This window comes from Melanostigma gelatinosum, assembly GCF_949748355.1.
Source record: "Melanostigma gelatinosum genome assembly, chromosome: 4".
Lineage (NCBI taxonomy): Eukaryota > Metazoa > Chordata > Actinopteri > Perciformes > Zoarcidae > Melanostigma > Melanostigma gelatinosum.
In genome coordinates, this window is record NC_136637.1 from 13,540,272 (window position 1) to 13,568,115 (window position 27,844).

The following is a 27,844-nucleotide window of genomic DNA, read 5'->3' on the forward strand; positions in this document are numbered from 1 at the left end:
AGCCTACCGTCATCAGGTGACAGACATATCCATCTGATATCAAAGGGGCAAACGTCACCGTTAAATGAATCTAGTCATTTATTAAAAGGATAAAGCGACAGTAGGCTATGCATAGCCACGACTGTCATAGAGAAAAAAAATGACTCATTACACGTGAAAAAATTGACATCTGCTGAACCAAAAATAACCCAACTGATGTCATTTATGATGCTCGTGTGCACAAAGACCCTGAGTTTGTGATTAGGGATAATTATGTCCCGCTGAAGTGAGAACAAACGGAGAGACCTATTAACAGAACAAGTGCATGTTGGCGCTAAAACCTCTGTCCACCGAGCGGAGAGGTGTGGGGGGGGGGGGGGTAGTGGTTTGGATTTCCAGAGGCAGATTGATATTATGTAACATACACACACAGCATGATGCTCTCTCCTCTTTTTTTTTTGCCTGCTTAGAGACGTAGGCCACGAGGCACGTCTCTTCAATCACATCAAATGAACAGAAACATGGCATTACCTTTCAGAGAGCTTTCTTTCATTTCAATCTTTCCCGGGATCACCGTCTTGTGCCGTGGTGGAGATGCGCTTTCAAACCGCGGGCTCCGCTCTCAGGCACCCGACCTTTGATTTGTCATTCGCTGCCAGTCAAAGGTCAACGCGTAAAACGTCCTGTGAGACCCACTATCCTGCAAGGATTACCCAGTTAACCAGTTATTGCGGCAGAGGCAGCACCAGCTAGGTTACGGCACCATCATCACATTTTGGCATAAAAGCATCAAACAGAGTCCGGCGATGGCGATTGGTAGATCTGTAAATAATGTGGATGAGCGCAAAACGCGGAAGTGCAGGGCAGAGTGGACGTTCATAAATCTGTACAGTGGAAACTGCGCCGCTCAGCGAGCTTTGCTTGAGCTGCCAGTGTGGCAATACAGCCTGGTAAAACCTGGGATGGATCCCAGAAAACTGGCTGACTGCTTTGACTAGTACGAATCCCACTGCTTGGTCAATGTGCTGCAGACCGGAGATACCCAAGGCTACTCAAAGAAAAATGAACTGCGGTAATCTAGAAAATAATACCTGGTGATGAGCACCAATAATGAAATAATTGTCGTGGAGATCAGGTCACAAAACGAATGAGCACCACTGTCAAACACCAGAGGTCCCCAAAACAACAGTGATCATAAGGCCATACAAAAAAACTGCAACACCAACTGTGCTGCATTTCAGGGTTTGGACACACGACATGATTATCTAAATCTGCATCATGGTCAATGCATGCACAGACTAAAGCGCTGCACCCTCTGTCTAAAGCAGGGGCCTCAAACTCCCGGCACTGTCATTTTATGTGGCCCGCGAATCCGCCAGCAAAAAAAAAAGTTTAATTATTTTTTTCTTTTTTAAAGTTAGACTAATAATAATAAGAAATATCCCTATTGTCGAAATTATGAGATAGAAAGTCGAAGTTATTCGATAGAAAGTCATAACTATGATAGAAAGTCATAATTCTGAGATAGAAAGTCAAAATTATGAGATTGACAGTCAAAATTATGAGATACTTAAACACAGTCATAGAAGCAGCTCTTTGGCTTACTGTACATTTAACATGGAAATGTATTGTGAGTACATTGAAGACTACTTTAAACTGTGAATGCAGAGAGTTATTTAACAATATGTTACGAGTAGTTACATTTACAACCGGCCCTTTGCGGGCGACCATGATGCTGATGTGGCCCGGAGTGAAAATGAGTTTGAGACCCCTGCTATAAAGTCAAATGAGACTGCAATGCGTGACAGTGGAGCACAAGTTGCGCCCAAGCTCTCATGCACATGGGGTTTATTTACAGGTCTGAGAGGATTAGGCACCACAGTAGGAGATACAGACAGTATTCCTATGTACTCGCATGTATGTGTGTCTGTGTTTCAGTAGCCTTTTCGTGTTATGCATATTCACCATATGTTTTGTGTTAAGTGCAAGTTAGCACACCCTCCTCCTGCTGCTTCCTGTTTTTCTCACATGATATAAAAGATCAAGGAGCAAAGAGGGGAGGAGCAAAGCCTGTATTTGTATGTGTTGTGGAAAGAAAGAAAGAAGTCTCTTATAACCATAGATTTGAATACCTATTCAAATATTAAAGCCGTAAAAGTACCCTTAGTTTAAACCTGACATCTGAAATACAGAGAGCTTTATAATGCCTAACGTTGATATCATACACTGCCCTCTTGCTTACAGTATGATCAGACTGAGAAATAGACCTTAAACACATCGATGCAGAAAACTGTCTGCACCCAACTAAAGAATGAATTAGCTGGTATTCTCCCACAAAATAAGATAATGACATACAAGTACAAGTTAAGTACATGCAAAGACATAGAAAGTCTTGAGAAAATAGTTTTATTATTCTGAGAATGTAACATGTTCGGACAGCGTGGATTGAAAATAAGGAAGAAAAATCCCACAACACTGGTGTTACACAACAGCAGTGGGGTGTGGTCCCATTCAACATAACACTTTTACTCCACGCCCTTTCATTCAACAACACAGACGCCGCAGATTGCACTCCCCAACATGAAACCAAAGTTCAATCCAGATGCTGTGAGAATGACTCCTCCACCTAGACTCGTCCCATCCACACTAATCCACAGACCTCTTGTTATTTCGGCAAAGATGTTGCATCTTTATTTGTATCTTTTGTCTGCCATCTAACAGGTCTTCAATCTGTATGACACCCATTCTTTTTAGACCACAAGGAAAACAAAAACACTGACACAAGGCGGGTTTGACCTCATAAAACAAATGATTGCATGTTTTTGCATGTGATGGGTTACGTGTATGTTGCATATTTGCGTTTTTTTACTATTACAAACCTTTCAGAATACCTCTTAAAAATGCATTTATACATATTCAATCAGAAGAATAAAACCTTTACATACTACATAATGATTCATGCTTCTGAGTCATACAATTGACCTATTACTACAACTGTATTTAGCATTATCTTGAAGTTGAACAAACACTGCAAAACATTTGTGAACAATAATCTGTGACATTTTGATGACTAAAATCTCTAGGCAACCATATATATAAAAGATACGTAACTGCATTGAAGGCACTCTATATCCTGTGCATTGGTCTTTATCCCAGCCAGAGGGTGTTCTAGATTTACTGTGAGGGCTTTTAAAATTTTGTGCAAGTCCAGCGCCTGCCTCGTAGATTGTCCTGCATGTTATTAGTTGAAGATTGCATAATATTCTTCAGCATTTCAGTACAAAAGTAAAGAAGAGCTGTTTATACAGTGCACAATGTGTTTGTTATTGATAGATATGTTATAGAAACACTGAGCCGATAAAGCCAAACAATTAAAAACTGGTCTGCAGGATTGTTGCATTTGGAACAGCAGACTTGTAGGCATTATATACAATATATTAAACAAGACTCAAGCCTGCACTACTTTCTAGCAAAAATTTGACCCAAATAATGTCTGTCCGAGATCCATTCTGACTTTTCAGGCGACACAATGCAAAGGTCGGTGGTGAATCTGTAAGTAAAGGCTGTGATGATGAACAACTCCTCAGTTAATTGCATATTGGGTAATTTCACTCCAAAACAACGTGAGGCAACGTGATAGTTTACTTGATTATGAAAGTGTGATTTAAAGTGTAATTAATGATATTTGACAGACTGTCTAATGTTTCATGTGTTTATAATACTATACCTGAGTTTGGTATCACACATTCAATGTGGGAGTGAGACACTAAATATTTGGGTATTTGGTTTAATAATCTACCTTACTCCTGTGTCGTAGTGATGAAATATTCATACTGGAGAGCTACAATGAAGGACATCCTTCCTTCTCTAAATAACTTTTTTTTTGGACCATAGTTTTACCACAGCTTCCCTGAATGAGCTGTTATTTCAATTCTACGTGTTGGAATTGGAACGATTGCAGATAAAAAGACAAAAGTGTTGCCTGATGCAGAGTGCTTGGGTAAAATTATGATTTGCGAAAATGAATAATTTTGCGATCTGAACGTTTCACTGTAATAGTGCAGAAATCAACACAATCAATAAAGCTCTAGAAATATTTGCATACAACCGTTAATTTGAAAAACCACCTGCCGATTGAACCGCAACCATGTTTGATGACTACAGTTTTGATCGGTGCCCTTAAACCTCGCTAGAGGCACGCACGTGGAAAGAGCACCCTCTTTTTGAAATACGATTTTCAATCAGGGAAGAGTCAGGGTGTCTGGGTTTGGAAGGAATTTGACGGCTGTGTGTGCATCTTGGTGCTGAGGAGGGAGTTGATATAAGGCCAAATCCGGTCCGTATCTGTACCGGAAAATGAGTGCAGGATTCCCTGTGACCTGAGCAAGAAATAAGAAACAAATGAATTTTGAACATTTTGAAGGAAATATTGATTGATTGCATGGCAGAATGTGGCATTGCCAGGCAGTTTCACATATTCTTCTTCCTTGTCAAAAAACTGGGACCTACAGTGCGTTACCCACAATGCAACTCAACTGCCATTGTGTGCTATTAGCAGCGAATGTGTCATCATGCCTCTAGCCTCAAGCAGATGAGGAGCGGCCTACAGAGGTCTGGTAAGATCACTTCCTTCTAACTCAACATCCCCAGATTCTTTTCATTTTCAAACTTGAAATCGTCAACTCCAACTGACACTGACTTTAGTGACATCACTTGAGGCAATTAATCTGACTTTGTGCAGGACCTTCTGGAGCCACAAGAGGCTTTATGCAATTTGTTTTCACATACGCAGCAGTACTCCCAAAGACCTGTAAACACACTATGATGTGTAGAATTTGTGGCTGTTGAATTTATAGTCAGATCACGACAAACTAATTTAACTCAGACAACCATCTAACATATCCATGAAAAGGGAGTGCTCTACTGTACATTGTTTCGCTGTGTTAGTTGTAAAATAAAAAACTATTTATCACCATAAAAACAGCTAAGGCTTGAGAGTTGGCTGCTGAATGAAAGCACTGAATGAAACTAAGAAACACATGTGATCCCTTTCATGAATCCCATGTTTTGTTTGACATCTGGGTTTGATTTGTTAGAAAACCAAAAGACCATTATCTATCTCAATAAAGTTTCACTCTGATTTGCAGATGTTGAAAGCTAAAAGTAACGCTACTGTAGAAAAAATATTGCGTGAAGAATGTCCCATGGAAGGAAAGTATTAAGATAAGTACTGACTTGTATAGGTCTATGACGGGCTTGGCCACATCTTTGTAGTGTCTCAGTCTGGCCATCAGGGCTTCTGGTTTGTCATCATCATGCTGGATCAGTGGCTCCCCAGTGATGTCATCCTTACCCTGACACGACACAAGTTAAAACATGCAACGATGTAAAAAAGGCAAACTTAAGCATCCAGTGAAATCTCATGACAATATAACCGTGAAATCAGTTAAATAACAATCACACTAGACATATATGTAGAGCCATTACTCTGTCAGTATCTTTTAGAGCTCATACATTGATCATTTATAAAGATATCAATAACACAACATCAATATTGGCCATGAAATTTGGTTAGAGATTTTCGGTCACTGACTTGATCTTTCCAGCCATTGTTTAAGGTGCTAAATTCATAATTCGGCGCATATCTGTGATTGAGGGATCGCTTCAACACTGTGGTTCAGGACAGCGTTGTCAGCTGTAACCACCGTATGAGAGCAGTGCAAAGCGGCGGCGAATAGCAAGCCAGTGGTGCACGCACACAGGGACTCACTCACATGCACTACAATGCAAGCGCAGCCGGACCGGCGACTTAAAAAAAGCACAACAGATGACTCTACTCTACTATATCTTTAAGGAGCAAATAGTTGTTTGCTGCTTTATTGATGCTCGGAATTTTAAATTCAGGAAGGTACGATGATGTCGGTGATTTTAGTTTCAAATGTTGGATAAAATGTCCTCCATTTTGAATTTGTTAATTTTCTGTTTTCTATTCAATAAAGAAAATAATTTATATAGTGATGCCATCCAAACAGGGCATCGAAAGCTCTAAAATAGCATTCCAGTGAATAAGAGGCGAGCAACATCAGCATCCTCGTTTAAAACTCTACTTAAGACTGAATTACATTTTTACTGTAATTTATTTAAGTTTACCATTTATTTTAATTTATTTAAAGATCCCCTCAGACAAGATTTATTACAACACTGAGTAATACAAATTCTGAAAATTACAATCACTTCTTCACCTTAATTGAGTCCATGAAGATGACGTTTTTTCATTTTTAAAGTTAAACTACTAGACACAAGACAAATTAAACATGTAAATGTGCATATTTATGTTTTATGTTTTGCATGCTCTTGTAAGTATGTCCATAGTTTTATTAGCTCCTATGTCTGTGGCGCAACTTGTACACTTGTTTTTGACTACTATAGATGCAACTTAAGAAATATAACAATATGAAATGGTCATTTAACTCAGTTTAACAACAGGGGCCTTTTGAAGTGAAATATAAAGCAGCAGGATTGTTGTTGTTGTTGTTGTGCAAGATGGCGAGGTAATGAATATGGAGACTGTCCTTCATCTGATTCCAATCTCTCTTTTTGGAGAAGCCAGATATTCAATACCTCTTGAGAGGCAGAAACTGCCCTCCAGAAAATCAATAAAGTGCCACAAAAGAAAATTGTGCTAAATATTCTAAGCACTGTAACTCTACTGTCGTTTAAAGACTTTTCAGACCTGCACTCGTGGTGGGTTGAAGCCCATGTTGTAGACTCGGCCACTGGCTGGATGGCTCAAGCGTTCACTCAGTCTCTCCCTCAGAGTCTCAAAGGGGATGTTGAGGCTGATGACCAGGTCCAGCTGGCACAGGTTGTTCATGGCTTGGGCCTGCGACAGAGTGCGGGGAAAACCTAGACAGAGAGAGAGCGAGAGAGAGAGAGAGACAGAGGTATCGTCCACCAGGAATAGTCCAGTATGAATTTTTCAATTAATAAATAAACACTATGGTTTAAATGTAATTTCTAAGTTATAATTAACATTGTGAGTCAATAACATGAAGAAGACATACTCTACATGACATACTAAACCGTTTCACAGTTTCATACAGATATCAGTAGCTGGTAGCAAGTAAACATGCACTCAAGCCGTTTCCAGTTTCTCCTTTGAGATAATCAGTAGACGTGACAGAATAACAATATCATGTACATGTGAATAAACTTACTAGAAAACAAGCAACAACAATGCTTTCAGTTACATGACCCGGATTAACCAACAGCAGCAACAACAAGACATTATAGACAAGAGATTATAGCATGGTGAGATTTGACATGACAAGCTTACTGGAATATAGGTCCATTCGTTTGATAGGCCATTTTTCTCTCTTGTTGTTGTTTTGGAATCAATGCATTTAGGCTCGTCTTCAGTTTATTGCTGCCGTGTGTGTTAGATCGGAAACTGGCAATCACTCTGTATGTTCCATTGTTTGGTCACTGAGCTGCTCGATCTCTCCAACCACTAGAATATCATGCTGCCCAGAAATGAGTGACGGGAAACCACCAATCAGAGGTTACAAGAGGGAATATATTTTTTATTTATATGTTATTTATATGTCTTGATATGTTTGCCCTTTTCGCACACCAAAACAAGTGCATGTTTACGGATCATGTTTCAAGGTTTAAACGTGTGTAACACCAACTAGTTCGTTTCATCAATGTTTGGCATCTCTCTTAGCGATGTGGATAATATTTAACTAGCGATGTGCCGAGTTTGTCATCTCAGGATATCTCACATGCTACTCTATGCTAATGAAAGACAGTTTTCTGTTTTATAACATCTTACCGTAACACACTTCTGAGGCCATTTACAATCAGCACTGTTAGTTTTGTATGTGCATGGTAAAAATGTAGATTATCATGTATCACATACACAGAAATTAACATGTCGATTGTAATAATATGACTATGTGTGACTTGATCTCCAACATAAGGAAACCAGGTCTTTTTTACTTACTAGTCAAAGGTCACTTGGCACTGAAAATTATAAATTGAGACTTGCAATAGAGACCAGGACGACACAGGGAACTTGACCCTCCTGATATTAATGGCAATAATCATATATCTTTGAGCTTTGTTTTAAATCTGGTGCTAATCCTTCGTCAATCAATCAATCTGAATGCTTCATTCAATCACAATTTCTCTTCCTTTCTCTCCCACTCCTCCCGCTTCTTCTTAATCGGCTGATTATGGGCGTCGACTTTTTAGTGAACCAACTTCAGTTTACCACAATCTCCATCAGTCAATCGCGTCGCTGCTGTCAAACTTTAAATCTGTTCTCCTCTCTGCTGCTGTGAGCGGTCATTTTAGGGAACATCGTTGCGGCCCTCCTCCACCCTATTATCCTCCATTCATCCATATTCCAGGTTGAGCACATCAGAAGTCCACTCCTCATCACATCCAGATCTTCAGCATTCTCTTCATCTCATCACCAACGCCACCACCAGTGTCGAGACGCCATGAGGGGGTTTCCTATTTTTCTTTCAGCTTCACCACCCACAAAAATGATATGACGTCACGATGGTCTAATTGCCAAAGACTATTCACATTTCTCATCTTTTAGTGCACATGTCCATTAACATGTTTGCTCACTCAGAATAAAGTTCCTCCTGATTTAACTGTCAGTTGAATAACAGTAGAGAGCCTGTACAGACCTGATGGTACTGTATTCAGTACCTCCCACACCACTAATCACCCACAGATGTAGGATTATATAAAGTGTATTTTTCCACTTAGTTACTCGGAGACACACTGGATATGGCACTTTGGGGGCCATGTTTCTGAGAATGCAGAGGTGTAGGAAATGCTTGCCTGGTGACCTCAAACATGGCTATCAGTCTGGGGATTTTGGGGTGGCACCGAGAGTGGCCAATCAGATTGAAGGGGTGGCTGGCAGTTCCCACTACTGGCCATGATGCTGCCCTATGAATAACATTCCGTCACCCGTGCGCACGATAGGAACAGATACAGTGGCCCTGAAAGAAACACTTGCTTAAACCACCAGATTAGGGCGGAAACTGCCATTTTAGAGTAGGAGAAGAGCTCTTTTTATCTATTCACACAGAGACTTCGAAATAGTTTACAACTGCACCCTTTTTCAGCAGCTTAAGTGTTAACAATATGCAGACACACTGACGTTCCAGAGAAGGCGGGTTCCGGACGTGAGCCATTGTGGGTGACGTTGCCCAGTGCTCCATCAGGCCATTTGAATGCTAGAAACAAATCCGCCTCTGCTTTGAATTTGACCAATGGCTCACGTCGATCTTCATTCACAACAGTACCATATCAGTAGAATATAGTACAGGCCATGCACTCTGATTGTATAAAAATAAAAACACCATATTCATACCATCCAACAGCCAGCTGTGGTCAATCAGCTGTTCCAGTCTGGGCAGCATCAGTTTGGTCATCACATGGTCAGGCACCAGCATGCTTCTTTCTACATAGCTCCTCACCAGCACACCTGCCTCTGATACACATCAGACCGGCAAAGATACAGTAGTCAATGAATGTCTGTTTCCATGCTTCCAAATTTAAAAAGACAGGACATGTTGAATGTCACACACACACACACACACATATACATGCTTGGCAAGACTTTTTAATGTAACTATCCCTAGAGATACTAAATGGTTAAAACTCTCACTGCCAATTCCTGCACGTAAACTAGCAGAGCTTATGACTCGTTTAAAATGACACTGAAATATGGGGTCTACTGTGGATTTATTAAGCAAATACACATATTGAACTCACTGGTTTATAAATCCTGTAACTTGTTTCAAAAGCAAAAAGACTTAGACTGGATCCAGCAAGTCACAACTTCACTGAAACGTTTCAGTAGTGGTAACCAAGAACACATGTTTTTACTTAAGCCTCTGCACTACACTGAACTCCAATTTAATTATCTGGCTTATAGCAGACATGGGCTTGGCACATGCTTAAATTAACTCCAGTTGGGTAGCTATAATGAGGAAGTTGAAAAAGATATTTGGAGAAACATGTAAAAAGAACCTTGGTAGGGACACTTCTGCACTTGATTGAAATCAGATTTAAAAAAATGTACGTTTGCAGTCAAATGTCTCGTGCTTTATGGCTTGGTTTGAAATGGGAAAGTTTCCTGTCAAATGAACTTCTGGAAACCAACTGAAGATCAGAACATGCGCATGTCACACTTTTCTTTTTTATAACTACGACATTAAGAGAACCCGTTGACTTTTCCGCAGGCTGGTTCTTCCTGTTCACGGGCGGATGTATCCTACCTGTATTTGCCATTATGCTCTCTCGTAGGTAGTGGCCGCTGGACAGATATTGCAGTCCAAAGCTTTGCGCAATCCTCTTGGATATCGTTCCTTTCCCTGATCCTGGTGGACCCATGATAGCAGCTCGGAATAACTTGGCCATTGCTTCCTCGAACACAGGCGGCAAATGTAAAACCTCTTCGATGGACAAACGTTTGTTAATGTTTTCCTCTTTGTGCGCGAGAGAAGGAAGTAAATTACCTCTGAATTAAACCCCTGATCAAATGCGTGCATGAGCGACCCAACCGGTCCAAAGCTCAAGGCTACTAAATTTTTCTTGCCAATGTAAATGTCAGTTTAATCTCTGGGTCTGCAGTTCTTACGACGGAACCCACACTGCGCATATTCGGGCTATCCTCCTATGACTCGGATCAACTCAAAGCGACCCTTTCCTTTTTTTCTTTCAGTTGGCTTAAGGACACACTACACCCGTCTACGCCTTTACTGACAGAGACCTTTCTCTGCGAATGAATGAGAGAGTCTCCACAACGCCCTATTTTTTTCTGCACACATCCAGAAAAATTGCGGATAACTGAGTCGCACGAACTTCGCGGGGTAAACTGGTTACTGTAGTTTTTATATACAAGCTATGTACAATAACAACAACTGTAGTCAGTTACTTCATAGTTTCCGCAAAGAGAGGGAAATTGTGACTCATTACATTTTACAAGCAAATGGATGTCACACGAAAAACATCCTTCCAGCTATTTAATTACATCTATATCTATAACAAATAAAGAGGAGGAGGAATTAGGAGAACGTGTGTTTGAGCATGTATCATAGTTCTAACTCATGAGTACAAAAAAAGAAAAAGAGGATGTTTTCCTTTATAATACAACATGCATTGGCCAATAAGGGCTAATTCAGTTCACAGTCTGTTTGCAGTCTGTTTGGGAAGTCTGATCTGCTACTGCAAAAGGGAAATCACCTTCTATTCATGTTAAAGCTTGTTACAAACTGTTACAAACTGTAATGGAGACAAGCAGCCATTTGCCACTAATTTATTACATACCAGAAAGGGGCGTGTGCGTGTCAGTCAATTTAATGTCACCTGAAACCATGAATATAGTGATATTAGCAATGGAAATAGATCATATAAATTATCCCTGTGCTTTTTCGAGTGATTTAACATGTTAAATTAACATTTAATAACAATAAATAAATAAGCAATAAATAAATTAAGAGTCACAAATGTCATGCATATTATTCCATTACTCAGTAAAGTGGGCTAGTCTTGAGTTCCACCACTTGTTGTTGTTGTTCTCTCATATCAGAGCTTGTATTATTCATTATGGTTCATGTGGTTGTTATTCTTTCGTGGTTTTGTACTGCTAGCTGACTGGCGCAGAAATGCACGAGTCGCTGTCATTCCGCGCAACGTCTGTGGACGGGCGGAATCAAGTGAAGTCTACTTGTTGCGAGCCATACGGGAGCGGCAGCGTCCCGGAGCTGTCAGATATTGCGCACAGCCTTCGGTCTTCAGTCAGTGGACTACCTAGCCTAATCCACCAGACAAACAACTCGGAAGATTAACCTTCTTTAGCTTCGTGAAAGTAGTTTTCGTCTCCACACCCGAAAGCCTGTTTTTAATGTCAGGATCATTTTTGTCACATGGCTTTGGAGAATTCAATAACAACAAAAAATGGCGACAATCACGTTGCTCTGTGTGGTCTTGCTGCGTCATTAAAAATATTCATGTCAACACGGGAATCAAACGGGAAAATTGCAGGTAAGTGATATGTGTTGTACATTTCATGCGGACTGAATGTAATTAGAATAAATTGTTATTTTTGATTCTTCCAACATGGTGTTTGTTTTTGCCCAGAAAAGGGGTGTGTATGCAATGCTGGGCGTTAACGTTTGGCTGCACAATATTCAGAGAAAATTGCACTTATATTTCGCCATGTCGCTTTTTAAAGAGCATATTTAGCCCAATTAAAGCAGGTATGCGGATTATTATATCCTGACACCAATAACGGCGTTGTTTAGATTTGGCCAACTTTTGTGTACGTGTAGAATACAGCAACAAGCGTTTATTTCAGTTGTCGATGTTGTGCTTTTTCTCAAGCAGTATCGGAGCCATGTTACCTTCACGGTTAGTAGGTTAGAATTCGGCACAACCCAGTTATTTACTGAAGGGTTTATGTAATATCGACGCGCTTTCCTCACGGGGTCTCTTGTTATACAGTCATTGATGTCAACGAATGGAGCATTCATCCATGACTATGTGTTTGTCTGCTGCCATGTTTAATTATTTGCACATGTAGCTTTGCTTTTCTGACATTAGGTTTTTTTTTTGGCCAGTGCCCTGAGCAGCGGGGCTAATGGGGTTGTTTTCATGAAGTGCGGAGGGCGGACTGTAGAGGAGGAGGAGCCGCTACGTCGGCCAGAGACGCCACCGGACTGCTCGAGACGCTGCTCGCGCCGAGAGGGGCGGAGCCCGCGAGGAGAATCATAACAAGTCTGACGTCACTCGGCCTTGTGGTTGGTATGAATAATACACAGCAGTTTGTCTCTACCAAGTCCTAGCAGGAAAGCGGTTTGAAAAAAAAAAAGTCTATGTACCCATAGCTATTTTATGAAATGAAACATTAACTCTGTGCACCGGCAGAATGGAAATAATGAAAAGCCAAATGCTTTCATCTGGAAAGAGATAGCAAATAACTAACATGATAATGTAGCACCAAGTTCCCACAGAGATCCGGTTCACAACACCGTAAAGGCACATACACACAGGAAGCAGTGTTATAAAAGTATAAATGCTTTATTGGTACAAACTATGTGGAGTAACCAGTGACAGCTGGTTTAGCAGGCAGGAGGAGTTCACAGACCAGGCGATAAGATAGGTATCACAAACAATTTAAAGCCAAATAAACAAAACAAAAGACCAAGGCAGCGTCCCACTAACTAGAAAAGAAATGAAAACAAAAACATAAGTACTCACCAATAACTGCCAATAACCAGAAAACAAACCCAAAAGATTATACTTCCACACACCTGTTCAGCAACCCAGCCACCCCCACTTGGATTCCCCCCCCCCCCCCCAGCTACCATTGGGTGCACTGCTCAGGAAACTCTAAAATAACACAAATACACCATTACATATTCCTTAATTATACTGAATTTCCCCAGCACATGAAATACATAAAATGGTATATACCTGAAACAGCCATCCCCCAAACACACGCTGTCCCCTCCGTAACTGATGCCTCAGACACTGCGCTACTGACGCAACGTATGCGGCCTCACCATACGGCTCCGCTTGTTGTGGGAGAGAAAGCAGGTGGACTCCCCCCCCCCCCCCCCCCCCGCTTGTTACACCCCGTCAGTTACACTTGGTTACAATAACATACGCAAGACTGTGCAGCAAGCTTCCTCCTCCAATTTGCAAGAACTGCACAGTGTTGTTTTAAGTTACATGTGTATATTACTCTGTAGATTACTTTGTCAGTATCTGTGTTACTTGAAAATGATTTATCTAGAAACAAATACAATTCTGGAGACTCCACTTGCATATGTTTTGTATGAGATATCACCAAATATGCTGAAAAAATGCAAAAGGCAGACTGTTATATTTACACCTGTTGACATGGACGGTGGATGATGAATGGAGTGAAGCCCCGACCCGATTTGTCAGGCTGCCCTGGTTCAGTTATCACAGTGCTGATGCTGTCCCCATCGAAGGTACAGTACTGTGATAACTGAAGGATGGCTGCCAACTTGACACGAGTGCAGTAAATCAAAGCATGTTCGCCTAACGAAAAAGAGGACGGAAGAGAAGGTGGACAAGTGTAAGTATGTGTCCAAAATTCATAATTTTTTAGTTTAATGGGATATCCAAAAGTGTATATGTTTTTATTTACAGAATGGTTTTGCCTCATTGAATCTGTCCCCACATTGTGGCATGCTCCAATAAAATCGATTAAACTCTATTGTGTATGTGCATAAGAAACATTAAACTCAAAACCTGTAAATTTGAATTACCTTCACAGCCTATATAACTTTTACTTCACTATAATAAATAAAGTGGATTCAATTATTCAAATGTGTATGGTCTTTTATTCATCTTTACTTTTGAAAAATTCAGTGGATCTTAAATACAGAAGGTTACAGCCACAACACGATTAAGTGACTGAAGTCTCCATCTGATCAGTTTTGCTATTACATTGAACACTTTCTGGCAGCTTTCTCAATAGCATTGCCAGCAAAGTTCATTTTAGCGTTAAAACAAATCATGTAAATTCTATGAAGAAAACTCATTTCCTGCATTTAGTGTGTCCTCTTTATTATCAAACTATATTGCTTTGGAAGTTTGCATTGCAGCATAATTCCTAACACTTTATGAGTATAAAGTTTAGAGTAAAAATGTGTTCTTCAAGTTTTTTCCTGATTAAACTATTAGGACTGACCTGAACTGTTCCTCAATGGGAGCACTGGTCTGCAGGCTGAAACGGAAGTCCTGAATGGTTGTTCCACATTGTTATCAATAGAGGGAGCTAAAGATCTATAAAGGATGTGCTTTGGGGTCTCAATGACAAGGCCTACAGCTCTGCCCTACTGATCATGAAACCTTAATAATGAATATGATGACAAAGTTGTGAAAACAAATGAAGTGCTCATTTGTCACAATTCATGTTAGATGTGTAAATATTTGTCTGAATCCAGTTTTGATGGCAAAAAAGAAGCTCTATTTTTTTTCCATGACTATGTGACTAAGAGGTTTTTTCCCCAACTAAGCATTGCAGTTGAACATGATCTGAGACAGCCATGTATGATTCATATCAATTACAGCTACAGTCTCCATTTTGGTATAAATTGTCATTGCTGCTTTAGAGAACCTTACAGGTATAATGTTCAATATGTAATATTGATATATCACAGTTCAAAACACTGACGTGGATTGTATTTTCAGAACCCTGTTTTGAATAATACTTGCACTGTTTGAGTCATGTGTGATAAACCACAGGTCAAAGCACCTGTCCTTACAATGTTTCACTGAAAGGGTACATGCTGTAGCTATGGAAATCCCCAGTCATCATACATATTTTGTTTTTGTCTCACTCTAACCTCAATCTGCTCAACTCGCCTCGATTCACATGTGTTTTTCTGACTTACCGTGTAGAAACTTTGTGGTGAAGCATACTTTTTTTGATAATATAACATGACAAGTGAGGTTTACATTTCTTGAAATAACTATTTTCTAAATGTGATCAGGCATTGAAACCCTTAGAATGTCACGATAATATACCCAACTATTGTACACTGTACACCAAAACTCTACCTGCCACTGACGGAAGGGAATTATTATGAAATTCTGACATACTTCCTTCAAAGCACGGCACTACGTGTTTACTGGGATGTGGCATGGCAAGTCCCTACCTTAAAATTATTTTTGAGTTTTTTGTCATACAGAAACCTTCACGTTCTTTCATTGCAGGGAGAAAGTAGTTTTCTCTTTTTTCTCCACACAGATCCCCCAACCTGCCGGAGCAGTAAACCAATAGGCCTTACTAAACCTGCAATGATGTCATTTGGTGTTGAAATGAACACCAACAGAATGATAAAAACTGCTGTTGGCACTGACAACTGCACATTCAGGACTGATGTCAGAAAATAAAAGGGAGAGTAAATACAAAAATACCAAACCCAACTTGAGAACATTTAACTTTAAATCTCCCTTTTCAATGCTGAAACATTTGGTTACGGGTTTATCGCATGCTATAGTGTAGTTCTAAGCAGATATACGTGTGTTTTAATGTATTTATCAACAACAATATGTTTTCCTGGGGGGCATAAGGAGAGGCCTGTGTATCACAGATAATGAACGACACTAGTAAAACAGTTCAAATATCTACCTTGGAGAAGTTATAATTGCTGACAAATACTGTATATTAATAAACACATAAAATGGCATTATAGCTGCGTAAAAATACATTATGGTATGTTCATCAAATGTTGGTATACTGCTCATAAATGCTAAATAAGGGGAGTTAAAGTGTGTAAAAGTGTTACCCTAAACTTATAACAAAATTTTGGTTTCACAGAGCCATTTATTCCAGTACTAATTATGAAAAAATGACAATGTACACTTTGTCTCTGTTTGATCTTAGCACGCAGTCGGGGGAAACTCCATTATTTGTTGACACACAGAGAGCATGCTGACTAGTTTTAAGGAGAGAATCAGTCACATATTTTTACACACTTCCTTGACTTATTTGTCCAAGGTTCTTAATTTCCTCTTTGTTAAGATGTCCCTTTAAAAGCAGAAACTTATATATTACATGCATGCAACAGAATAGCATGATGCAAGACACAAAGTGTGGCATACCTTTAACACTTTTAGGATATATACACCACTGGAGTGCTCTCACACGGTTTCCAGTATAATAACCACATCCAAAAGGGCAGTTATGCAAGAGATGGGGCCATGCAGTGTTATTGCGAACAAAGGCTGTGAGTACATGTTGTCAAAGATTGAAAACACAATCTCAAAAACACAAGGACGTATACCTGCATGTTTTTCACTTACAGAATGGCAGAGATTAATGATAACCTTCCATGCTACAGGGTTCAGAAGAAGTAAGAAGAAGGAGAATTTTCTCAACCCATGAAGGTCCGCTTAATCCTTCAGTATATCAGAAAAATTACATTCAACATCAGCAAATTTGATTCGTGACTTTCACTGGACAGGATGGGTAAAACATTTGTTACTAAAGCTACCAGACAAATGTAGTTAAAAGTATAAAGTTGCATATAAATGGAAATACTCAATTACAAGTACCTCAAGCTTGTACTTAAGCACCATACTCAGGGGTGGCTTTCAGGAGAGCGGGTCGCCATTAATGGCCAGTGGTTCGATCCCCTGCTCCTCATCTGTATCTCCTTGGGGAAGATATTGATCCCGAAGACTGTCTCATTTGTGTGTGTTGTGTGTGTGTGTGTCACTGTGTGTGTGTGTGTGTGTGTGTATGTGTGAATGAGCATTAGAGCAGGGGACACCTTGTATGGCAGCCTTTCTGAGTCGTCTGAAGACCACCTGCTATATAAATGTATATCCATTTACCATTTACCTAACATTTAAGTAAATGTACAGAGTTATGCCACCGGGGCAAATGATGTACATATAGATGTTCAATAGATGTTCAAATTTAAAATAATTTGCCTGGGTGCTTTAAAGAATGATCAACCATGTTGGATTAAAAAGTGAGATGTAATGTTAATTCTTTACCTTAGATACAGCATTTTACTAAAAACAAACAAGTAGATGAAAACTATTCAAAGGTTTATATTTTCATGGTTAATCTTATCGGACCACCTTTTTGTCTTTTAAAGGGGAGTGAGTCACCATAACTTGATTAATAAAAACACACACACTAGCCTGAGTCCAGCAAAGGGTTAATGTCTCATATTGAGTGACGGGTTAAACAGCCAATCAGCTGCCGAACTCTACACAGGCTATTACGTCGTTTTCGGGAAGGGGGCTGTTACTTGTCAGGAAGGGTTCGCGAGAACGGAGGAGGATTGCGTCTTTGCTCAAACTACCAATAATCAAACAAATTCCGTGGAACTAACCTAACATTTGGATACTGGATATTGATCTCGGGAAGTTTTGGAAACAAGTAGCCGACAAACGATACCCGTAACTTCAATCCAGTCTCGAGAGGAGATACAACTTGATCCAGGCGTCTAATGTACTGAGCGAAACGGAAGTAACTTGTCAGCTGTCTGGCTAAGCTCGTGAGGTGAGTAAATGTCAGTTTACTGCTTATTATTGAATGTCCCCATCGAGAGAAATGTCTGTCTTCCGGTCCATTCAACACAACCGCTTGTTTGCCATCTTTCCCTATTGTTCTCAAGTGTGGAAAAAATCCGCTGTTGTTTGCTTTGACCATCCAAGTCAAGTAACGTTACGTGAACTGGCTAACAAGCTAACGACGTTAATGTTCACCGATGTTTGTCCGCTGGGCTCGGATGAGACGCCATCCTATCATCAACGCTATACAGGCAGTTAGATGATGGACATTAAAATGTAACATTAACCTAAAATGTAAAATATGAATCTAATTAATCATGTTAACAGAGTGAGAACTAAGTATTAGGAATGTCTAATATTATGCAATCCAATACAACAACGCCATCTCAAACCATGGCCTGCTATTGTAAAAGAAAGTTTGACAAAAACGAAGTTAAACATTTGGCATAGTTTCACAGCTATTTTATTATTTGATTTAAGGATATTGGATTCGGTCCACCTTAAACCAAACTGTCAACAATACTCAAAAGTGTAATCGTCTTGAAATAGCCAGCCGTCTATATTCTTTTCTTGTGTGTAAGGAAAGTGAAACCTCGGACCAGGGAACCACAGGGTTCCCTGCTCCATAACTGTAAAGATGGCTTGCAATAAAATGCTGAGGCCTTCGTTTTATTGTTAACTCAAATTGAACTCATTAAGAGAAGAGGATAATCAAAGGTGTCAGCTTTGTATCCTGTGATTTGAGTGGTGACTATTGGTGACATTTAACAACATTATTTTAATATGGGATTCCATTTTTCCACTGGTTCCATCGTCTCAAATGTGAATATTTCCTGGTTTTCTTTCTTCTCTTTGATATCCAATATTTTACTATTGGGATCTTGATTTTAAGCTTGTTTGATTGTTAGACATGTATACCTTGGAGTTGTGATAGGCCTTTTCTACAATTTATTGACATTTTCTGAAAGGCAAAATTAATTGATGACTTGTTTAGAGAATAGTCATAGAATGAATTCATAATGAAAACCTGTAATTGCCTCTTCCTGGGCCCAACACACACACACACACACACACACACACACACACACACACACACACACACACACGCACACACACACACGCACACAGAGTTTGTGGTCTTACCACCACTCACTAAAAAACAAAAATTTGTTGAACAATGAAAGAACGTTTGAGCATTTAAATTTATTGTATTACATAGATGTAAACTGTTAATTGACTGCTTTGCGGAGGCATACAGCCATGATGTGGTAATTGTAGTTTACTATTAACACATTTTATTTGTTTTATACCCAATGAACTTTTAGATCAATTTACATGCTTGTCATTTATTTTCCTCAAGCTGTGACTATTTTTAAATTCTTCAAAGGAATTGACATTTAAAATGATGCACTGAAATGATAATTAAATTGTAAAAAAAGAAAAGGATTTACAATCTGACATTTCTAAGATACTTTGATATAGGATTGTGATCGAAATTGAACAGTCGTAGTAGTTTGATCTCCGTTTTTAAGTTTATTGCAGTTGAAGAAAATAGACGGGCCCACCGTTTACTATTTCCCATGATAACATGATATTTAACATCAAAGAGCATCGGATGTATCACTTTCTTGACCTTTTCTTGTGGCGACGAGTGGCTCTTGGTGTCCAGGCTTTCAAAAAGAGAGATGTTTTTTTTGCACATTTTTGTTAGTTCATGTTTTTTTGCTGCAAAATAGTCCAATTGAGCCAATTTGATAAACATCCTACAAAAAGACAAATAGTCTCAGTGTTTGATTTGCTGTGTTCTCCTGACTGATTGATCAGTCAGTCAACATAATGAATGTACGCAGCTTACGTGGGTGCTGAATCATCAAAAACTCCCTGGTGGGATGGTGCACTAATTTAATGACATTTAGGGGAGTGACCCTGCTCAGCATGCACACGGGCAACAATGACTGCGTTTACATGCACAAAATATCTATTTTTTGGGCCATTAATCCAATAATGACAATACTTTACTAAGCTGTTTACATGGCTAATGCAAATTAATATTCCACTAATTTCCATTTACATGCGGCCTCGAATACTCTGATTAACATAACCGGTGGCGGGCTGTTTGACCATGCAGACAGTTTCCCTCTTTCATTACTTTAAACCACCTTCTTGAAAGGTTGCCATATTTGTGCATATTCAAAAACCTGTTGATATTTGATGTCAGTCTTTCATCATGTTTAAAAAGTAGGTAGTAGGTGTTTCTCCTTACCACCAGAAATGTGAGCTCTTCTTTTGGGCATGCATCTCTGAAAAGTGCCAAGTGCTGTAACTCAGCAGTCTTTTTTTAGGTAAATCAACTTCCCAGTAGGAACACTTGAATAGCCCTCATTGAAATCCTTCTAAAAGTTGTAAAATTCAGTAATGGCCGAATCCAGAGTTTTTTCCTGGCTCCTTTCATGTGAATAAGCCCGAGAACGAGGTTGGACCGAGGGCTGAGCGCCGGGGTAAGAAAACACGCTCGTGCGCATGCTCTCTGCGCTCCATAATGCAGAAGGTACGGGTATTTTCTTTTATACTCCATACTCGGAAGTCTGACTTTTTTTGCTTCATGCGCCACTTTGAACACCGCTGTATCCAGTTCTCTTTATACATCCATGGTACAACCGTGTGTACAACAAACAGAGCTTGCAGTAAACAAGCAAGAGTCTCCAATTGAGACGCATATTCCAAATGCGCTGTATAACATGGCCAAAGAATACTATCTGCTACCACATGTCTCAATCGGAATATGCTCCATTCAGAATAAGGCCTAATTCAGAATGTTTACATGACACTAATATGATTTTTGAAGTGTGAAGGCAATCGCCATAAGTAAAAAAAGTTAGGCTATAAACAAACTACACCATGGTCGCATGAGTGTTAGTATACACATCAAGGCTGTGAAGGTGGACTAGTCAGCGTGATGATTTAGCTACTTGTTCGTAGCCGCATTTATTAAGGCGCCAGAGGATTATCTACTGACGTAATTTGTATCGAACAAAACATTAAGATAGCTTCAGCTTGTATTAAACACAGACCTCATTTCATGCCTCTAACCACAAACTAATAAAACAACAACAACATTGCCTCCCTATGATAAGTTGTCAGCCAGGGTTTCCGATTGACAAAGTAAAAGTCATTCACAATTGTTTTTGCTCAAGGCTTTTACTTTGAAAAGTATCTGCAGGAAGTTCTAAATCAGTAAAAGAAGGCTGTCGTGGGGAAGATGAGGCTAATGTTATTTCACTTTCACTTTTTTGTTTCTCAACCTTTTAGACGGGCTAATTACCTCGGACTTGAATAAGCTAAATTGATGCAGGAGTTTATTCGTTTGTTTGTGTAATATTCACTTTTTTACTTCTTTTTTTTGACCACCAAAGTTTATAGATTGTACACAGTATATATTAATGTTCTATGTGTGTAAAAGAAAAAATATCATCAGTTGAGTCCAGTGCACCCAAGCTAGCAAAACCTTTAAAATATTCCTCGACTGAAGATTATTGTTTAGTTCTGGTTTTGAAAATGAGCTGAAACGAGTAGATTATTAATCAGTTAGTTTATCGATAGAACATCAACTACCAACTACTTTAATGATTGCTTAATAATTGTAAGAAAGATTGTAAGAAATTCTATGATTCCAATTTCCTGAGGTATTTTTACTACTTCTTTACATATTATAGACCAAACAATGAATTGATCAATAATGATTATTGCAGCCCTAAAACAGTATTTTTAAATTGAAAACACAGACCTGTATAGAGGCAGTGTTCAGTCCTTGTGTAGACTTAACTTCACCCACACCTGAATCATCTGCCCAACTGTCAGGATTGGCTCTCTATAGTTGCATTATAAGCTGCTCCCAAGGTCTTCTTTCGTTTGGCAGAAACAATTGTTCCAAAATATGGTCTGGGTCGATGATTGCACAACTCTAGTAAAACTGCAGTTAGTTCACTGTTGCCTGTCTTGATCATGTCATTTGTTAATGACAGCTTTTTTTAATGCACCACACCAAATATTAAGAGATTTGTTTTACATTTAAGTGTTCAGAAGTATGAATTATGAAGGCTGAATTAATCAGTCAATGTAAGAGGCACACCGATGACTCATTGAAAATCTCTTCTCAAGAAATTCAGCAATAGTAATTGAGTAAGAGAAATGATGACGGTTAGAAGAATATGCTTGAGCACTGGCACGTACACCAGATCACACAATATTAAAATATATAAAAGCAAGTGTAGCTTGGTAGTTGATTTAAATATCATCAGTTTAAGCTTAGCATAAAACAGGATGAGCTAAGCAGCGTAGACAGATTCTCTGTCCAGTGACTAATTTAGTGAGTCATTTGATGGAATTCATTTGTCAGCTTAATATGAACAATCCATATATATGACAGTAATAAAACAGATGAACATAACTCTGTCTGTCTGTTACTCACTGTGTGTTGTCCATCCATGTGTCTCTTTGTCCCCCTTTCCCCTGTTTTGACTTTAGTTTACGCTTTTATGTGTGACCTTCTAGTTACGCTGCTGTATTTAGCTGTAACTGCTGTCGACACAAGGACTCACAGCTGCTGCTGTTGACATGCTGCTTTTGCTATGCAGCCGGTGTAGAGGCTATCAGACTCGTCCTGTAGTGCAGCCCCCGCGCAGCAGCGATCTGTCCTCCATGTTGATGTCATCAGCTCAGTTTAAAAGGCTGACGTCATTTAACTGGCACTTGGGTGAGACATCATCACCGTGGAGCTCTGTCTGCACTGTGTTGATATGAGTCACTGAACTCTGCTGCCGTTTGCTGAGCTCACAATCAATAAGTAATGCTCCTGACTGTAACACGTTCACCTTTAACACGCTTGATTGGTTATGTTAACTACACAGTGATCAGTCATTGAATTCATTATTAATGCTACATAGTAGCAACTACTTGTATTGAATTTAAGGCAAAGCTTACTTTGGTGTACACATTATGGAAACCAAAAGGTTTACTCTAACATCCCCACTGACTCCCCGCTTCCTTTTTTTTATCTTTACTTCCAGTATTTGAATGCCAACTCTGTGGGTGATGGAGTTGAGCAGGCAACTCTGTGGGAAGATGAGGAGGTCCAGTAAGAGGGCCCAGCGCTCCTCTTCTCCTACTTCCACTCGGGGCCTGGAGATCCACTTTTACACACCGGAGGTGCACCAGCTAGAGTACTTCAAGGGCTGCTACACCGCGTTGGAGCTCTGCGTGGACGCCGCCAAGAAATGCTGTGAGTGACTGATCAGTTGGCTCCTTATTGTTAACCCAAGCAGCTGGTGGCCAATTCAAGTCAAAATAATTTTGTAATTCCTGCGGTGATGACATAATGATATCATAATGTTCTTTACAGTTTTTACATAGATTGGCACTGATATTCACAGAGACAGGCCTGCCAATCAGCCTTCCTACCAATCCAATCGCTGGTCTGAATATTCGTCTTTTCTGTTCTTTTCCCTTTCTCAGCAATCTCTCCCTTGTGCCATAACCTATTTGCCGTGTATGATGAGACAACTAGCATGTGGTACCCTCCCAACTATGAGTTCAAGATCACAGATGAAACCAGTGTCAAGTTGCACTATCGCATGAGGTAAGACTACACTGGAGTTGAATATTACGGGGTGAGAGCCAACACCTCCAAGTCACTGGTCATGATAATCAGAAAACTTCGAGAGTACTCCCTTCAAAGTGGGTGCAAGTTGCTAAAGAGGTTAAGTGACGGAGTTGAAGTATATCATGGTATGTGCTGTCGACAAGCAGGCACCACTGGTAGTGAGCCGGGCCTGAAGGCAAAGCTTTTTATTTACCACTTGATCTACATTTCACTTCATCTTTGGTCAAGAAGATCTGTGTAATGACCACAGGATGAATTCTGGGATTCTTGTGGTTGAAATGTGTTTGCTTGAAGTGCTGTCCCTCCACGTTGAAAGGGTCCAATATGGAGCCAGACGCTTCCTTTGGACATATTAAGGGGCGTGTCCAAATTGGAGGAGCCTGTGCGACTGAATGTGAATACAGTTGGAACATATCCTGTATCCAACTGAGCTGAAAGACATGGCAAGGTGGAAGCCAAGTCTGCTTTGTGTGTCCCGCTGCCATCGCGGCATGTGCCACAACAATTGGTGGAACATTCATAGAATACAGTGAGTGTTGTATGTATTTAGTCGAGAAAACAATTTGTCCATTTCTGCTGTGTTACAAGCAGAATTAATTACACCGTAACTCCTCCAAAATATTGTTAACAATTTAAGTTATCATGCTATCTATAGTTCTCCTTCAGTTGTATGCAGCTGGCTACTTTGTCAGTTTACCTTTTTATGTCCTTTTACCATTGAAAATAGAACCTATTTTGTATACTTAATGCATGACTGCGTGACTGCAGTAATACCTGCAGGGTTTTCTAACCCTGAAAAGGGGAAAAAAGAATATTTTCTCTATTTGTAAGATGTCAGTGACTAACTACTCCCTCAAGCACAAACCTCCACATCCATCACCAATCCACAGGTCCTGTGTGTTCAAGTGGTTTTCTTATAGAGCAAGAAAAGGATTGTCGGGATGGTTGTGGATGTGAATCAAAGTCATAACTGCACCTTGTAAAGAAAAGGTGCTATAAAGATTATTTTTACTTGACTGGCCGTTTTAAAGGTTGTATCTTACAAGATGTGTCTGGCTGTTTTAAACAATTGGCCATAGACGAATGTACTCTCAGAAAAGGCATGGAATGCAATTAGCAAGGGAATAGAAGGCCATGAGACTGACTTCTTACAACCTTCACAAGCCACGGATAGAGTCAAACTCAATACTTGGCCCAACGATAGGAGACTAAACTTGCTCATTATACCCTGGTTTTGAGGGAAAGAATATTCATATAAATGTTGTCAGGAGGGAGCAATGTCATATTCGTTACTGACTGGATTCATTATAAGGGGATCAAGTCCCTCTTCAGAGATTCCATTTGACAAGTTATGTAGCATTTCATGCAAAGAGAGAGAGGGGGGGGGGCATAACTGTGGTGTCAATGGCACTTCCTCTTTCTCTGTGCTCTGCGTTGACAGTAGCTTGTGGAGAGAAGAGCGAGTGTGCATATAGCCTTACTGTAGCGTGTGTTGTGTGTGTAGATGCTTCTTGCTGCAGATTGCTTTGCGTTCTGTAGTGCAGTCTGTCAAACAACACAGGGTATGTGGTCAAGTCTGGATATATACACGCATAAACAAATGTTCAACACACACACACACACTGGGAAGTGCCACCAGTATGGACAGGTCTGTGAGGCTGTTCTTAGGCACAGAAATCATAAGCATGCTAATATGCATACAATGGCAATGCAACAAGCTAATGTTTACCTTGTTGGATATCTTATTTTAGTGTGCTAGAATGCTAATATTGCAGACATTTCTACACTTTAAACGCTGCATATAACACAGGAGACAATAGACCACTTCATGTTGTGTTGTTGCTCTGCACACAGGCAAAGCCCATTTCATTTTGAAATTCCACTGCTGGCAGGTATTTCTTTCACCAAATGCCAAAATCCCATCGATGCAAACTCAAGGTTTACTTTGTTATTGATAGAACATCCTTCTTCTTTTCAGGGAATAATTTCAAAAGTAGTAGTCAGTTCCATGTATCTTGTTCCACTGTGTACACTGAGTGCCTTTCAACGCCATGCATACCTTCTTGCATGCACACCATGTATTCATTTGGTTAACTTGTTTTCTTTCTCTCCCCTATCAGGTTTTATTTCAGAAACTGGCATGGTACCACTGAAGGAGAGTCTCCAGTTTGGAGACACTGCATCAGTAAACTGAGAGGAGGGGTTAGCCCACAGAAAGCACCGGAAGGAACTCCCCTTCTGGATGCTGCCTCTCTGAACTACCTGTTTTCCCAGGTGAAAAGAATATATTTTTATATTGTCATTTGAGCGTTTAGGCATTGCTTTCTAATAGTTTCCCGTGTGAAATATAAATATTTGGCCACTTAAAAAGATTAGACTCCACCAAAAACATTTTTAAAGTTTTGCATTTGTTATTTCTTCCTTTGAAAATGCATTCTGATAAAAGGCACAAATGTCAACACAGTTTACAGTTGAGTTTCAAAACATCAACAACTAGGAGTAAATGCAACAATACCAGGAAGTGCAGCTTTACAGTCAACAACAGACGGCACACCCCTTCAGTTTAATGTAGAGCCTCTGTAAACACAATTCTTTTGATCAATTGAAAGAAAGGAAGAAGTTGTTTCTCAGAAAGAGTTAATGTTTCCAAACTTGAAATACAACTTCATTGAATTGTCAGTTGTCCCAAAGAAGAAAGACATCCCTCTGAATTTCATCATCTTGACAGGATTTTACTGCCACTTAAAGAGCCAAATCACACAGTAATTTTCCAATGGAGTTATTTTTATGTGTATATACATTTGGTGTGTCTCTATATGTGTGTGTTTGTTTTTTAACATGTATATTTCTATGTTTGTTGCACAGGGCCAGCATGACTTTCAGACAGGCGTGGTTCCACTGCGGTTGTCCCACTCGGAGGCAGAGCAACACGAGATAGAAAACGAGTGTTTGGGCATGGCTGTGCTTGCTATCTCTCACTATACCACAAACGTAGTCGTGACCCTTCCCACTGCTCCCCATGAAATCAGGTAAAACATTTGATTTTCTAACAAGGTTGGGATGGTGCTACTTCAGCAGACTTTTGATTGAGATGTTAAAATAACCACCACATTTAAGAATGATAGTGGCCGCACACGTCCAATGCCATCCTGCAAATGTATATGAAATGTACTTGCTTCTTCCAAGTGTCCCATATCAGATACGTGCTCAGGCCACGTGCACAAGTTTTGAGAAGTCACACATAATTTTTTTCTTTCCTTCAGAACACTTGCACCAAGCATAGGAAGTAAATACTGAGAGGAATTGTTCATAAATCGATCTTTCTATCTTAATCCCACCAGCTACAAACGTTTCATCCCAGAGTCACTGAACCGCAACATTAAGCAGCGCAACTTCCTGACACGCATCCGCATCAACAACGTCTTTAAGAAATTCCTCAGCGAATTCAACCGCCGCACAATGAAGGACAGCAAAATCACGCCGTACGACCTGAAGATCAAGTACCTGGCCACTCTGGAGGGCCTGACCAGCGGCCTGGGCAGCGAGATGTTTGAGCCCATCTCGCTCAGTGTAACGCAGGACGGAGATCTCTGCAACGGAGGCTACTATGGTAAGAATTCAGGAAGATTACGAGGGGATAGTTCTCTGATTTAGTTCTCGGGCAATGTGCCAGATTTGTGGCGTGCAACAGCTCAGTGTGGTTTTTCTTTCAGATGTGGTTTTACTGGAATTACAAGAGATTATAGATGATGAAGAAAGATTTATTTATTTATTTTTTCTACCAATATAATCCTCGTAGTATTTGATGTAATAACAGTAGAGGAAAACTCTTAAGAGAGAGAAAGATTGCTGAATTGATTTATTATTATTATTATTAAGCATGATGAGAAAAAAATATAGTTGCTAGCTAGCCCAAAACTGTTTTTATAGCCATTTTGCAATAGTTGAATCAGATGTATTGGATTTCTAAAAAAACTTTGTTGACATCCAAATGTACCCAAAACATTGTGGGTGTTTGTGCAGATGGTGAAAACCAAAAGTGAAAGGAACAAGATGTTTACATGTCACATTAACCCACTTATCACAGAGTAGGCCAGACCCTGGATG

The 27,844-nt window shown here is 39.8% G+C and overlaps 2 protein-coding genes across 3 annotated transcripts in view; one reads left to right on the forward strand and one right to left on the reverse strand.

The window, feature by feature from the left end:
- Nucleotides 1-2,367: 2,367 nt before the first annotated feature.
- On the reverse strand, nucleotides 2,368-10,730 carry ak4 (adenylate kinase 4). Its single transcript, XM_079266564.1, has 5 exons — nucleotides 10,287-10,730; nucleotides 9,377-9,496; nucleotides 6,713-6,885; nucleotides 5,215-5,333; nucleotides 2,368-4,358 (listed from the first exon to the last, which is right to left on the reverse strand). The coding sequence occupies exons 1-5, from the start codon at nucleotides 10,426-10,428 to the stop codon at nucleotides 4,232-4,234; spliced, it is 681 nt and encodes a 226-aa protein (XP_079122690.1). The 5' UTR covers nucleotides 10,429-10,730; the 3' UTR covers nucleotides 2,368-4,231.
- Nucleotides 10,731-17,836: 7,106 nt separating this feature from the next.
- Nucleotides 17,837-27,844, forward strand: part of jak1 (Janus kinase 1) — a 28,668-nt gene continuing 18,660 nt past the window's right edge. For both annotated transcript variants that reach the window (XM_079266527.1, XM_079266528.1), the window contains exons 1-6: nucleotides 17,837-18,067; nucleotides 23,145-23,356; nucleotides 23,590-23,713; nucleotides 25,858-26,011; nucleotides 26,603-26,766; nucleotides 27,079-27,347. In XM_079266527.1, coding sequence (XP_079122653.1) covers nucleotides 23,152-23,356; nucleotides 23,590-23,713; nucleotides 25,858-26,011; nucleotides 26,603-26,766; nucleotides 27,079-27,347 — 916 coding nt within the window. In that variant the 5' untranslated portion in view covers nucleotides 17,837-18,067; nucleotides 23,145-23,151. The remainder of the gene's footprint in view (nucleotides 18,068-23,144; nucleotides 23,357-23,589; nucleotides 23,714-25,857; nucleotides 26,012-26,602; nucleotides 26,767-27,078; nucleotides 27,348-27,844) is intronic.